This window comes from Brassica rapa, chromosome A09, assembly GCF_000309985.2.
Source record: "Brassica rapa cultivar Chiifu-401-42 chromosome A09, CAAS_Brap_v3.01, whole genome shotgun sequence".
Taxonomy (NCBI): domain Eukaryota; kingdom Viridiplantae; phylum Streptophyta; class Magnoliopsida; order Brassicales; family Brassicaceae; genus Brassica; species Brassica rapa.
Genome location: NC_024803.2, coordinates 41,129,913 through 41,142,662, shown reverse-complemented (window position 1 = coordinate 41,142,662; position 12,750 = coordinate 41,129,913). Strand labels below are relative to the sequence as shown.

The following is a 12,750-nucleotide window of genomic DNA, read 5'->3' as shown; positions in this document are numbered from 1 at the left end:
GCAATTATCAAATTTGATCTATTATATGAATATATATACATATATGTACAGAATTATATATATATGTTATATATATTATAGTTTATATAAGTTTTACAATATTTTTATGAATTAAATTTATTATATTAGGTATTAAAATTTTAAAAGTAAATAATATTTTATTTTTTGTAATAAACGTTATTATTAAATTTTCAGTTATTTTTTAAATTTTATTTACGGATCAAATCGGATATTCTTTAAAATTCTAAATCATTTCGGATATCATAGTCACCGATTATCCAAGTGGCTAAAGATTTAATCGACATGAATGCCTCCAAATACTCGGATATTCGATCTGTGCCCACCTCTATTTACGGATACAGTTGATTTTTTTATATGAAAAAAATTCACTAATGTCAAGGCCTTTTTAATTTTTAATTAATTTTAATTTTATCTGTTATGTATTATTTAAAACAAAAATATCATTAATATTAATTAACAATATCTTTATATATTTGTCATTTATTTTTATATACTTTTACATACACATATATGTGCACCTTGATGTGAGCACTTTATAAGTATTTACCACTACTGTAGTATCTATTTTTTTTTTAGAATTTGAAATATTTTTTTTCTTAATGCTTCTTTCACTACCGACCAAATTGTAGTGAAATGATTAGTCTTAATAATTTTTTTTTCTTTTTTTTGAACTATTATCCGTTTACAAACTATAATATGAAACCATTGATTCGACATGACAATTATCTAAAATTTATAACATAAAAATAAACAAATAATAATACTTTTTTGTTTTACCGAAAAAACTAAAAAATCAAACATTCTAACAGAATAAACCAAAAAATAATTTAAAACTGAACCAATATCTAGATTAAACAGATTTAATGTGTTTTTATTAAAAATAACGAAAATAATAATCACATCCCGCGCAAGGCGCGGATTATTACCTAGTTGCTTTATATTTGTCATATACTTTGGCGAAAACGCCAAATCAACCCAAAACAATAACATTTGGGTTTGGTCGGTTTCTATATTTCAACCAGTGCCGGCTTAGAGTATGTTGTCGCACATCGTTTTCAGGGAACGAATCGTGACCACCAGAAAAAGCCCGTGACGTATTTGCACCAATAATACAAATCCAATAAAAATAGCAAAGTTATTGGGCCATATTGGGCCAAAGTATATTGTGTATGTAAACGGAGTTATATTGTGTATGTAAACGGAGTTTGTATATGAGCCAGGGTATCTATCGTACTTGTATATATGAAATGTTCTTGGCTGAATATAAAAACTTGTCTCTTAACTTTTAATTAAAAAAACTAAAAATCGATTCGTAAATATTTTATTTAAGAGCCGATTTTTATATTCCGCTAAGAATTAGTCCTCGTTACTTGATGAATAAGAATGATCGTTATACACTTTGTAACCTTCTTGACAAGATATCCGAGCTCTCAACCTAACCTAAAACTGCAACAAAGTTTTTAACTCAATTTAATATTTGTTTCATTGTATTTTTACCTTAAAATACTTATGAATGAAAAAGAAAATTGAAAAAAAAAATTTCTTATGAATGGTGTTAAATTTGAGGAATGAAAAAAAACTAGTCATTCCCATTCATTCATTTGGTTACTATTCATACATACTTCTCCCAGTATACCATAGCATAGTAGTACATCATGTGACCGGAGAAATATCACTTTCACAACATTGTAACACGATACATGTGTTCCCTGCATGAAAGGAGACCGCCTAGTAGTATTATACCATATATTTTATAGTTTTTTTTTGGAGGGGTGATTAAAATTGATGTTTGAATAACACCGAATTAATTTACCATTCGAACACAGCTCATATAAACATTTGTTTGAATATACATCCAAAAAGTTTTTTTTTTTTTTTGAACATTGGCTTAAAAGGTTTAAACATAAGAGAGACATGTCTGCTAAAACACAAGAATAAGCATGCATGTAATATAACAAGAAACGGCCACAAATAACGTTTAAAAATAATAAGTCACGAGATATTCCAATACAATAATACAACATACTGCTTGATTTTTTAATAACTACTTGCTCGTAATATTCAATATTTCACAATACTTTCTGAATAGATTAGTTTTTAATTAGTTTGAATATATATGGCTTCTCTCAGAATATATATTCAATGCTTGATTATGGGTCACGAGATTGGACAAGCTCAAAAATTTAATATCCTATATATAAACATGGTTCACGTTTTGAAAATATATAAACGAAGAATTATTGGCTTCAAAAAGTTCAAGAATCAAACCTAGGGTAAATGTTATCAAATACATTAATGCTTCTATTGTTTATTTATTTTAGAGACGGTGTAAACTTAAGATTGAACTGAGAAACTAAAGACGTCAAAATAAAAACAAATATGAGATGACGTACGGGGCCTGGATACAAATAATTGGTTCTAGAGCATCGTATTAATATTACAATGAGTTATAGCCTAGCTCACATGTTTCTTCTAGGGAGTGCGAGGAGTGTCATGAATACCGAAATTAATTGCATTCACCAACCCTATCGATCCAACACTTGCTTCACCACTTGTTTATAACCACATTTTTTCCTTAGCAACCATAACAAGAGAGCGAGATAGAGAAAGAAGAGATAAAATAAAAATTTGAAGAAGATAATGGAGAAGAGCGATGATCATCACAAGACTAGCCACGGTGGTGCTGCGGCGGAGAAGTGGGAGGAGGTTAGTACTGCAATCCGAACCGCAGAGACAATGCTCCGGTTAGCTCCGGTGGGGCTTTGTCTTGCGGCGCTTGTTATCATGCTTAAAGACTCTCAGAATAATGAGTTCGGTTCAGTTTCTTATTCCAATCTCTCAGCTTTCTGGTATGTATACATAGATATATAATTATTCTAATTTACTATCTTCAATATTTAGAGTCACATATCCTTAATTATACACTATATACAATTAGTATTTGTGAGATGGTGTTCCTAAACTCACCGAAACACACAAAATTCGTTGTAGTTCCAAGAGGCTGACACACACACATATATATATATATATAATTTGTAAGTAGACCCCAGTATTTACAGGTTTATTAACTTCCTAGACCGTTAGACCAAATAAACCGTGCTTTAATTATTATTATACAATATACCAAACCATGAAGACATGCATGTATTGTTAATCAATGTACATTTGTTGACTATTTAAGTTAGCATAGATAGGATTTGATTGATAAGGATTAAATGGTTACGATATGGATGAAAGTGTAATGAATAATAATGTTAACATTAATGAACTTACAATTAATTAGGGAGTAATTCTTTGGTTCACCCCCTAAGGTGAACCTCTAGGTTCACCAACCAATAGTGTTTGAGTATTTGATATTTGATATCTTTTAAAAAAGGAAACAACATTGAATTTCCAAATAAGATTATCTTTTTAAAATAAAACAATAAAAATACATAAAAATAGTTACAAAAAATAAATAAATAAATATTTTTAAGTCTTTAGCAAAATACTAAACCATATACCTTAAATCTTAAACCCTAAACCCTAAACCTTAGACTTTGGATAAACTCTAAACGTTTAAAAATCTTAAACCCTAAATCATACATTAAAAACTAAATTTTAATAACACTAAACCCTAAATCCTAATCACTAAACCCTAAACCCTTGGGTAAACTCTGAACCCTTGGATAAATCATAAACTCTAGAGTTTAATTTTAAATATTTTTGATTTACAGTTTATGATTTATCCAAGGGTTCAGGGTTTATCCAAGGGTTTAGGGTTTAGTGATTAGGATTTAGGGTTTAGTGTTATTAAAATTTAGTTTTTAATGTATGATTTAGGGTTTAAGATTTTCAAACGTTTAGAGTTTATCCAAAATTTAAGGTTTAGGGTTTAAGATTTAGGGTATAGGGTTTAGTATTTTGCTGAAGATTTAAAAATATTTATTTATTTATTTTTTGTAACTATTTTTATGTATTTTTATTGTTTTATTTTAAAAAGATAATCTTATTTGGAAATTCAATGTTGTTTCCTTTTTTAAAAGATATCAAATATCAAATACTCAAACACTATTGGTTGGTGAACCTAGAGGTTCACCCTAGGGGGTGAACCCAAGAATTACTCTTCACCCTAGGGGATGAACCCAAAAATTACTCTTAATTAGGTACATTTTTTTTTGAAAAAAAATACAATTAGGTACTTGGTGCACGCAAATGGAATTTGTGCAGGCTACTCTCTCCTGTCAGCAGCTATTGCAGCCATGCCTGGTTCTTCTTCTACAACGCCTCGTGTTTGGACCTTCTTCTGTCTTGACCAGGTCTCATATCAGATCTTGATACATTCGGTTTTATTGATCAAATGATCATCTAGTAATACTAACTAATTTCACAACATGGTCATCTCAGATTCTGACATACGTGGTTCTTGCTGCTGGAGCTGTGTCTACTGAAGTTCTGTACTTAGCCTACAAAGGAGACAATGCCATTACGTGGAGCGATGCGTGCAGCTCCTTTGGTAGTTTCTGCCATAGAGCCACTGCTTCTGTTATAATCACATTCGTCGTGGTTTGCTTATATGTCCTTCTGTCTCTCATTTCCTCTTATAAGCTCTTTACTCGCTTTGATCCACCAGCCATCGTTGACTCCAACAAAAACGTCGAAGTTGCTGTCTTTGGAAATTGATCCGTAGATATTTTCTTTAAGACATCTCTAAAGTGTCACGTTTACATGTTTCTACTGTTTTTATTATTAACTTTGTCTTTAACCAAGAAAAAGAATGCTTTTATGATTGGGTCCTTTTCACGTGCTTGCTTTTATCCGAGTACGACTTATAAAATTCAAGTATCCTTTCCTATGTTTTCAGTTCTTCTTTCTTTTGTTATAAATTGCGAAATAGCATTATAAGTGAGTGAGAGGTAATTTTTATGGGTGTTCTCAACTCCTCCTCACTTGAATCTTTTACGTTTGAGCATGCTTTGGGTGGCATAATTCATCATAAGATAAATTTCATGATATCGTGGGACACAAGTCATAGGCAACGAGGAAGGTGACTTTCAAGAATACAGAAGCTAAAAGCATGGCCGAAGATTTAGACGAGCAATTGCTGGATCCTGATACTTTCAACAAAGAAGAACTGGACTTGTAATATGATGTTTGGTTCCTTCAATTTTCTCTAATACTTGGGAGTCATAGTGGCAAAGAGGGTTTGAATCTTGAGCTTGACAAATGCAAACCAGCCATTGACATCTTCTTATGCTACACCAAGTAGTTCAAACAAAGCTATATATATAACATTGTGAAACCAAACTTATGTCATCAGCATATAAAAGCACAAACCATGAGGTGCTAATCGAGTTAAATTCAGTAAGGAATGACACTAGACAGAAGACACGACTACTCTTGATACTGAAGGAAGATATTTTATCTCAAGGGTCGTCCAATTTTATGTTTTGTGTTGCAAAGAAATCACAGTTGAAGCAAAGGCAACGCCATTACAACCCCAAATACCGACACAAGCAATAGTATAATCCACGCCGGTAATCCTTGTTTCTTGTTCTTCCTCCTCTCCTTCAAGCCACCCTCTGAGTCCTCATTTCTTAGCTCCACTGCTTTCTCTGACTCTGCTCTGGTATTGCTCTCTTGAAGAGGAGACTCTGCTGCCGTCTGCTGCGCTTCAGCTAGTTGCTCCTGGTTGTACTTCTCTACATACTCTGGAAATAGCTTCCGGAACGCTGGCCTGTAACAAGTAAGAACATCCGACTCAGGTGAAAAAGCTGAAAACATGAGCTTAAGTTTGATGGTGGGAAGATCTTACGTTTTACAGTTGAAAGCGAGAGATGACTTAGCCAACCGTTGCTTCTCAGCGACGGTAGTGTTCACACTTCCGGTTGTCGGACTAGTATCCATCTGCATTGAAAGGAAAACGTTTAGAGAAAGCTACATAACAGAATTAAGAAGATAATATCATGCTCAATAATCAGATGGTAAAACTAGTAAGCACCATTACAATATAAGAATGTGAGCTTCTCAAACAAACTGTCCATGTATGGAGGCTACAATGAGCTTACCATAAATGAGAGAAGTCCAGTAAGTATGCTGCATTCAAGGAAAAGAAAAGGTTTACTACAGTCTACAGGTACATCGAACTTTAGATTTCATAAATAAACATGAACACTGTGTTGTGAAAACAATTATACTATATGTTAAAAAGGATTTATACCTTGACACAGACCACATTGGGTTCCAGCTTTCTGGATGAACTGAAAATGTCAAGTACAAATTATTCAGATAATGAAGCACTAAATTGCAAAGAAACAACAAATAGAAAGTGCATTATCGAGCTTACAATCACTCATAGACAGACAGATTTTCTTTTGTGTCATGAATCGACCATTTGGTGTAGTCATCCTGTGGCAAACCAAAAAAGGGGCTCATAGGAAGTTGGACTATGAACCGAGATAAAGAGTAATACTGAGAGAAAATTCTGAAGATCCAAACAACATACGTGATTCCGGGTGGCTTGTAAGGATACTCTGGAGGGAACTTGATCTTTCCATAGTAATATCCACCTGTTTAAAGTAGAATTGAGTATCAAAATTAGATACTCACAAGGGATGCAGAAGAAAAAAACTAACAGGAAACTTCAGGAAGAAGATTATCACCAGCAAAAGGTGTTCCATCACTACCTTCGAGCACATAATCTGTAAGATTAAAGCCAATAATATAACTTTTTGGTAGTAAGTAGTAGCCTTTACAGTAATACCAGAAAGGCTGAAACTCACTAACCACAATCGGGATAACAGTAAAACTAAGAGAAATATCAAATCTTTGTGTTGAACTTATTATAAAACTTTGATAAACTAATATTCACCATTCTATGAAAGACTCATAAGTATAATCACAGTGTGACCTGTTCCATCGAATATACCTCATCTCATAGAAAAGTTTGCAATAGGATTACAAGAGATCCAGTAGGAGAAACAAAGAGACAAATAGTGATAAAGAGATAGAAAAGGCTTACGCCACTCGAGAATGTCATTTGGGGAAGGACGAGCCACAACATGGGAGACTGGTTCCTAACAGGCCCAAAAAAACAGAACATATCAATAAGTAACCCCTAAAGAAAACAAAGAAAACAATCACATAAAGGTAGAGGAACATTTGAAAAATCGACATAAAACTAACTGAGAATGAAATTGAGCTATAAAATTAAAAAAAAAGGTTGGGTGTGGCATAAAGAAGAGAGAGAGTTGTACCTTGCAAAGTGCTCTATATTCCTTTTGGAGACGTTTTATACAAGCCTTTTCTGCCATCTATGTACTATGGACTAATTGAATAACTGCAGCAGCTACTGTTAATTAAATCATGTTTTAGATCATCAACAAAAACAGAACATATAGAGATTAGAGTGAAAGTCCAACTAATAAAATCTAAAAAGAAAAATCAAATATAAAACAAAATAGATGGAGTTTATCCTGGAACCAGAAATATAAAACAAAAGATTATAAAGAACTAGTTTGAAGTCAAGTTTGGAAATTTTTATCATGGAACAAGAAAATTGAATAAGCCAATGTATGGCTTTTACCTATAGGAGGACTACATCTCACAAGACATACAGAGAAAAGAACAATACTTGTAGATAATATATATGCAAAACTCTCATAATCTGATTGAATTTTTTTTTAAAGTCGGCCAAAACCAACTCGAATCAACTGCAATTCGATAGATAATCCAATTGCAAGCCAAGCTTCGTACTTACCCAGAGACGCGAAAAGACGAAGGAAATCACATCAGGCGAATTCGAAGACCAGATCCAAGAACAAGAACATTTTTTTTGGGGGAAATGTGATAAAACTTTCCAGCACATTTAGAGAGATAATCAGAGAATAGCCAAACTTGGACTGGTTTAGCTAAACCAGACCAAACCAAATTCAACAATTAATCCCCATAAGTTTTACCGGTTCAGTATACAATCATTCTTTCCGGTCCAATTAGTTGTAAGTGTAACTCTATAATAGAGTTTAATTTTGATCTAATGGTAGGGATGTTAATATGGGTTTTGTTCTGTAGGGTTAGCCCAGCCCGCATCCATTCGACTAATAGTATTCTATTTTAAAGTAGAAAATAAATGTATTCTATTTTGATCTAATGATATTATATTTGAAGTAAATATATTTTTCACTTTGTTATAAAGTAAAAAATAGAATATTATTGAAACATTTTTACTTAAACTCTATTTTACACTGAAAATAAAATGGAATTCGAGATATCTTTATTAGCCACATGTTCTCTCACTAAAACCTTTTTTTTAGAAAACTTAAAACCCTATAGTTGATGATAAGTCATATTGTAAAGAGAATCCTCCCAAGTAAGGCTTTAATTTATTAAAAAATAAAAGAAAGAATTACACTAGAAGGCAGTTTATGAGTTTATTTTACACAATAAGACAGTTTCTACTACTAAGGTAGTTTTTCTAACCAAATTCATTTTCTAGCTAAAATCTAACTAAATAACCTTGTAACCAAATGACCCAAACTAACTAAATTTAATATATATATTTTGCTGGGATTTAACCACAGCCTTTCATTTATATATTATTTTAATGTTCAAGATTCAACACAAACAAAATGCTCTGTAATATCATCTCCCGATCTTCTTCCTCAAGATTTTATGTCTTCCTCTTTGTATAACCTTAAACGACAACCACGGTGAGCTCCAATCATCATCCCCGCCGTGACCTGCTTCTTGCCACCGACTTTTCTCCTCCACAATCCGCATCTGTCAAGTTCCCACAGTGAGCTCCTCCCACCACTTTCTCCCCACACACTCATCTTATGCCATGGTACTCACGAGCACTGGAGCTGTTCTCAGCGACGATGGTTGCGGCGAGTTCCAGTCTCCGTTCACTCTTTCATTCGAAGCCGCCGTAATCAGTAACCCTTCCTCCATTGCCACTGTTGTATCTTCTTCATCACCTGCAATTGCTAACTAACCATCTTTTTTCACCGTAGTAACCGTCAACGAACATGGCGTAATGAGTTAGATCCAAGTTTTATTGGAGCAATTCGGTGGTGACTCAGTCGGAATGAGTTAGATCCAAAATAGCTAATTTAGACTTTTTTGCATATTTGATCCCTGAACTTATTTGTTATTTATTTAGGAATCCCAATACTTTTTAAATGTGAAAATTGATCTTTAATTTTGTCCCAAACTTCAGAAATTATATTTAAACCCCTTATAGTAGGAATACGTGTACACTGAATTAAATTGATACAATAAAAAATAACTAAAGACATACCTAAATGACTTAGATGAACAAAAACAAATATGAATATCAAAAAAATATGTACACTGAATTGTACAACAATACACATGTACAACAATAAACTATGTACATACATTTTTTTTTACATATTACTCAACTTGTGTACATATATTAGTATTTTTTAAACACATCAAAAGGTACTTGCATGTTTGATATATATACTTTCAAAAGAAATTTACATGTACACATGTTTTTGACTATTGAAATGGGCTGGCTAACGTGTACGATATAATATTATATTTTATTAGATATTTATATGTACATATATGTTTGAGATACATGTTCGTATGTCCAATATGTGTGTAAAGTTATGTACATTCGTTGTACATGTGTACAATAAGTGATATATCATGAGATGCGGATGAGCTGTGGCATAGACGAAGTCGAATGTGATCCCGAGATAGAACCACCACTGTTTCACTTTACGGTGAATGAGAAGAGAGGACGTTTTGACGGCGGTGAGAGCTTAGGTCACTGCAACGACAAATACGATTTGCAACACACATACCAAAGACCATAAAGAAGAATTGCGGCGGAGAAGAAAGAGTTGTGGCAAAGGGAAGAGATGCGACAGAGAAGGAAGAGTTGCGGTGGCGGAAATAACTCAGACCCAATGACCTTCAACAAGCGAGTACACGTGTACATCGAAAATGAACCAATATATGACTATGTACACGTTTTAACGAGTACACGTGTACATCGAAAATGAACCAATATATGTGAAGAGGTTATACACATATAGGTGGATTGGTGGTTGATTAGTAATATACAATGTACACATGTTGTCTTTGTACACATGTACATATATTATATCTTAACGCTATCCAACAAAATTATATATTAACTCGTATTCTACTTGTAATAATATACATATACAAGTAAATATGTACATATGTACAAAAGTAAACATGTACATAAATAAACCTGTACACATATAATCTTCGTACACATGTATACTATTATATATGCACACATGTTAACATACATGAGTAATAATAAATTTTGATTATCATGACAAACATTTCATAATTTTAACAAAAATAATAAAAAAGGTGTCATATTATTTACTAATACAAATTTTGTGTTTATAACTACAAATATTTTGCAAAAAAAAAAATCATGTCATATTATTTAGGAACATGGTGATATTTTATTGATTCTTAATAACTTTTTAGTTCATTTAACTCAATTTTGTGTGTATTTAAGTGTTTTTATTGCATTTTTATACATATTTTCGGCTGGACTGCATAATCTAAAAGTTTGGGCTGAAATTGAGAAGAATACAAAAGTACAAGGACCTAAATTGCAAACAAAGAAAGTTGGACAAAACTCGTCGGCTTCAGAGGTGTGGATGCAACGGAACGGTGGCACCAGCAAAGATGAAACGGAACGGTGGCAGCAGCAAGGATGACGCCGTGTAGAGCTTTGAAACGAGGCTTTGCTGCAGAGATGTGCTGGTTTCTCGAAGATCTCGTCTGGCTTCGGAGATGTGCGGTTTCATCGGACATCTCGTCGCACTTGTTCTGGGCATCATATGCTAATGGTGCGTAGAAAGCTAGAGTTATCAATTTATGTCGAGTAGTCTCACAACTTCAATAGCTTTTACAATTCTTATTCAGACTGTAGTTATCGAAGATTTGAGGAAGAAGATCAAGAATATTGATTTTGTGATTATTGAAAAACGTAAAAGAATGAATGGCTGAGATTAAAACTTGTTCTTTTTATTTTAGGATATTTTAAACATGCAAAATAAAAAAGGGAAAGTGACAGCAGAAAAGTAACTATTAGTTAAGTCTAGTTGAGGGTAAAAACATAATCAACCACTATAAACTACCTTAGGAGCAATAACTGTCCTAGGGTGTAATAAAAAACTTAAAACTGTCTTAGAATGAAAATAACTCAAAATAAAATTGCGTAATGTACTTTTCTCTATTACTCAAGTCTCCTCTTGAGGATCTACTCATCTCAAGAATCTGTGCCGGTTCTTCCAACCAAATTTTGTTTTTTCTCCTCCTCCTTTAAAATAATGGATTACTAAAATATATATATATATATATGACTGCAAAAGCAATAATATAATTTTGCAGAGAAAAAAACAAAAGTAGTGATTAACAGAGAGACAAACCAGCTGGTTTACCTGCAACTATCTACTTCTGAAAATTGGACTTGCGCAGGTACCTACAAGTTCCGAAGTTATGTCTTCACAACTTCAAGATTAAAAAACATATAACAAAGTTAAGTTTCAGCCTCTTTTGAGTTCCCCAATAACAGTAGGCAGAAATCACGTGGTCTAATCACATGACCACCATCTGAGCATTTACATGAGTTAGGTAATGAGGATCCTTTGTGACTTTGTCTCTAGTAAATGATTAAGATTAAAGATAACTAACTCTCCATCTGATTTAATTACATCAGTCAAAGTAAGATCACGTGATCAGATCCCCATAACTATGTGTTCCAACCCCATGGAATCTTATTCTATAAAGCAACAAACTATACAAGTCTCTCCTCTCTCTCTCTCTCTCTCTTTCTCAGTATCTCTAACATCTCTATCCAAAATTTTCTTAAAGTTTCAGTTCTAAGTAAAAAAAATACAAAAAGAAACCTAAGAGCTTTCAAGATTCCTAAAGTAGTTACAAAAAGAAAAGTCTACAATGAAGAGATACTGGTCAGTGGCTCTGGTTCTTCTGCTACTAGTAGCTTTCTTTAGCAGCAATCATAGCGTACATGGACGTTCTCTGTTAAGGATAACACATTCTAGTCAAGCTGTGAGAGATTTGCATACAAGCAAGGAAATGAAGGAAGAAAAGCTGCTTAGAGGAGAAAATGATAGCTTCCGAAGAATCCCAAGGACTGGCTCAAACCCTAGTCAGAACAAGTAAAGAAGAAACAAGACACATTCCAGTTTTGATTTTTATGCGTCCCCATATATGAGTGTTAGTTGTAACTGACATGAAGAGTGTGCTTTCTTTTTTTTGGAATCAGGTATAACCTCCCTGTAGGTGTTCAAGGAAGTAGGAAACAGCAAATCACAGCAGCAGCAACAAAACCTTAAATTTACATTTCTTTTTCTATCATTTTCCTTCTTAGATCTTCTATGTTTCTTTCCTCTCTTTTTTTTGTAGAATAGGTAACTAGACTTTTTTTCTTAATTATGTAATCTACTTGAAATATAAGAACTCATCTTTTAGTTTTGAGGCATTCAATCTTATGGATCAAGAAAAGAGACTTCAAAGAATCTTCACATTCGTCGTGTAGTCTAACCTTCAAATTATCAACCTCCTTGTTTTATGCTTCTTCCCGCTAATCTCTTTTTTTTTGGAATTACAAAGAGGTTCAGGCCGAAGTCGTAACCCCCAAACCCGAAACCACATCATATAATAGTTTCGTCCCAGCAGTCACTCGAACCGGAAACTTTTGACACA

The 12,750-nt window shown here is 33.1% G+C and overlaps 3 protein-coding genes and 1 long non-coding RNA gene across 10 annotated transcripts; 3 read left to right on the top strand and 1 right to left on the bottom strand.

Annotated features, from left to right (window-relative positions):
* The first annotated feature begins 2,503 nt into the window (after nucleotides 1-2,503).
* LOC103842802 (CASP-like protein 2A1) lies at nucleotides 2,504-4,857 on the top strand. Its single transcript, XM_009119466.3, has 3 exons — nucleotides 2,504-2,870; nucleotides 4,199-4,319; nucleotides 4,408-4,857. The coding sequence occupies exons 1-3, from the start codon at nucleotides 2,662-2,664 to the stop codon at nucleotides 4,681-4,683; spliced, it is 606 nt and encodes a 201-aa protein (XP_009117714.1). The 5' UTR covers nucleotides 2,504-2,661; the 3' UTR covers nucleotides 4,684-4,857.
* A 482-nt stretch (nucleotides 4,858-5,339) lies between these two features.
* On the bottom strand, nucleotides 5,340-7,912 carry LOC103842801 (ubiquitin-conjugating enzyme E2 34). Of its 7 annotated transcripts, none has more exons than XM_018655046.2 (10): nucleotides 7,760-7,904; nucleotides 7,257-7,348; nucleotides 7,022-7,076; nucleotides 6,663-6,701; nucleotides 6,506-6,569; nucleotides 6,347-6,408; nucleotides 6,221-6,260; nucleotides 6,069-6,096; nucleotides 5,816-5,907; nucleotides 5,340-5,737 (listed from the first exon to the last, which is right to left on the bottom strand). In XM_018655046.2, exons 2-10 carry the CDS (start codon nucleotides 7,311-7,313, stop codon nucleotides 5,467-5,469), a joined length of 708 nt encoding a protein of 235 aa, XP_018510562.1. In that variant the 5' UTR covers nucleotides 7,314-7,348; nucleotides 7,760-7,904; the 3' UTR covers nucleotides 5,340-5,466. The 7 variants fall into 7 exon arrangements, with proteins under 7 accessions (XP_018510562.1, XP_009117712.1, XP_009117711.1 ...); XM_009119464.3 differs by having other exon boundaries at nucleotides 7,257-7,339; nucleotides 7,760-7,878; XM_009119463.3 differs by having other exon boundaries at nucleotides 5,379-5,737; nucleotides 7,257-7,351; nucleotides 7,760-7,899.
* A 235-nt stretch (nucleotides 7,913-8,147) lies between these two features.
* LOC117128242 lies at nucleotides 8,148-11,038 on the top strand. Its single transcript, XR_004451503.1, has 2 exons — nucleotides 8,148-9,391; nucleotides 9,634-11,038. It is a non-coding gene; the product is annotated as an uncharacterized LOC117128242 (long non-coding RNA).
* A 194-nt stretch (nucleotides 11,039-11,232) lies between these two features.
* On the top strand, nucleotides 11,233-12,526 carry LOC103842797. The gene is made up of 2 exons (XM_009119461.2): nucleotides 11,233-12,203; nucleotides 12,311-12,526. The coding sequence occupies exons 1-2, from the start codon at nucleotides 11,980-11,982 to the stop codon at nucleotides 12,378-12,380; spliced, it is 294 nt and encodes a 97-aa protein (XP_009117709.1). The 5' UTR covers nucleotides 11,233-11,979; the 3' UTR covers nucleotides 12,381-12,526.
* Nucleotides 12,527-12,750: the final 224 nt, after the last annotated feature.

Bases quoted from the DNA above. Each gene is read 5' to 3' on its own strand.
- LOC103842802 (XM_009119466.3), top strand. From the start codon at position 2,662: ATGGAGAAGAGCGATGATCATCACAAGACTAGCCACGGTGGTGCTGCG. The intron at 2,871-4,198 runs GTATGTATACAT...AAATACAATTAG, and splicing joins TCCAATCTCTCAGCTTTCTG to GTACTTGGTGCACGCAAATG. The intron at 4,320-4,407 runs GTCTCATATCAG...TGGTCATCTCAG, and splicing joins CCTTCTTCTGTCTTGACCAG to ATTCTGACATACGTGGTTCT.
- LOC103842801 (XM_018655046.2), bottom strand. From the start codon at position 7,313: ATGGCAGAAAAGGCTTGTATAAAACGTCTCCAAAAGGAATATAGAGCA. The intron at 6,570-6,662 runs GTGATAATCTTC...TACTTTAAACAG, and splicing joins TGATGGAACACCTTTTGCTG to GTGGATATTACTATGGAAAG. The intron at 5,738-5,815 runs GTAAGATCTTCC...TACTTGTTACAG, and splicing joins CTCGCTTTCAACTGTAAAAC to GCCAGCGTTCCGGAAGCTAT.
- LOC103842797 (XM_009119461.2), top strand. From the start codon at position 11,980: ATGAAGAGATACTGGTCAGTGGCTCTGGTTCTTCTGCTACTAGTAGCT. The intron at 12,204-12,310 runs GTAAAGAAGAAA...TTTTGGAATCAG, and splicing joins TCAAACCCTAGTCAGAACAA to GTATAACCTCCCTGTAGGTG.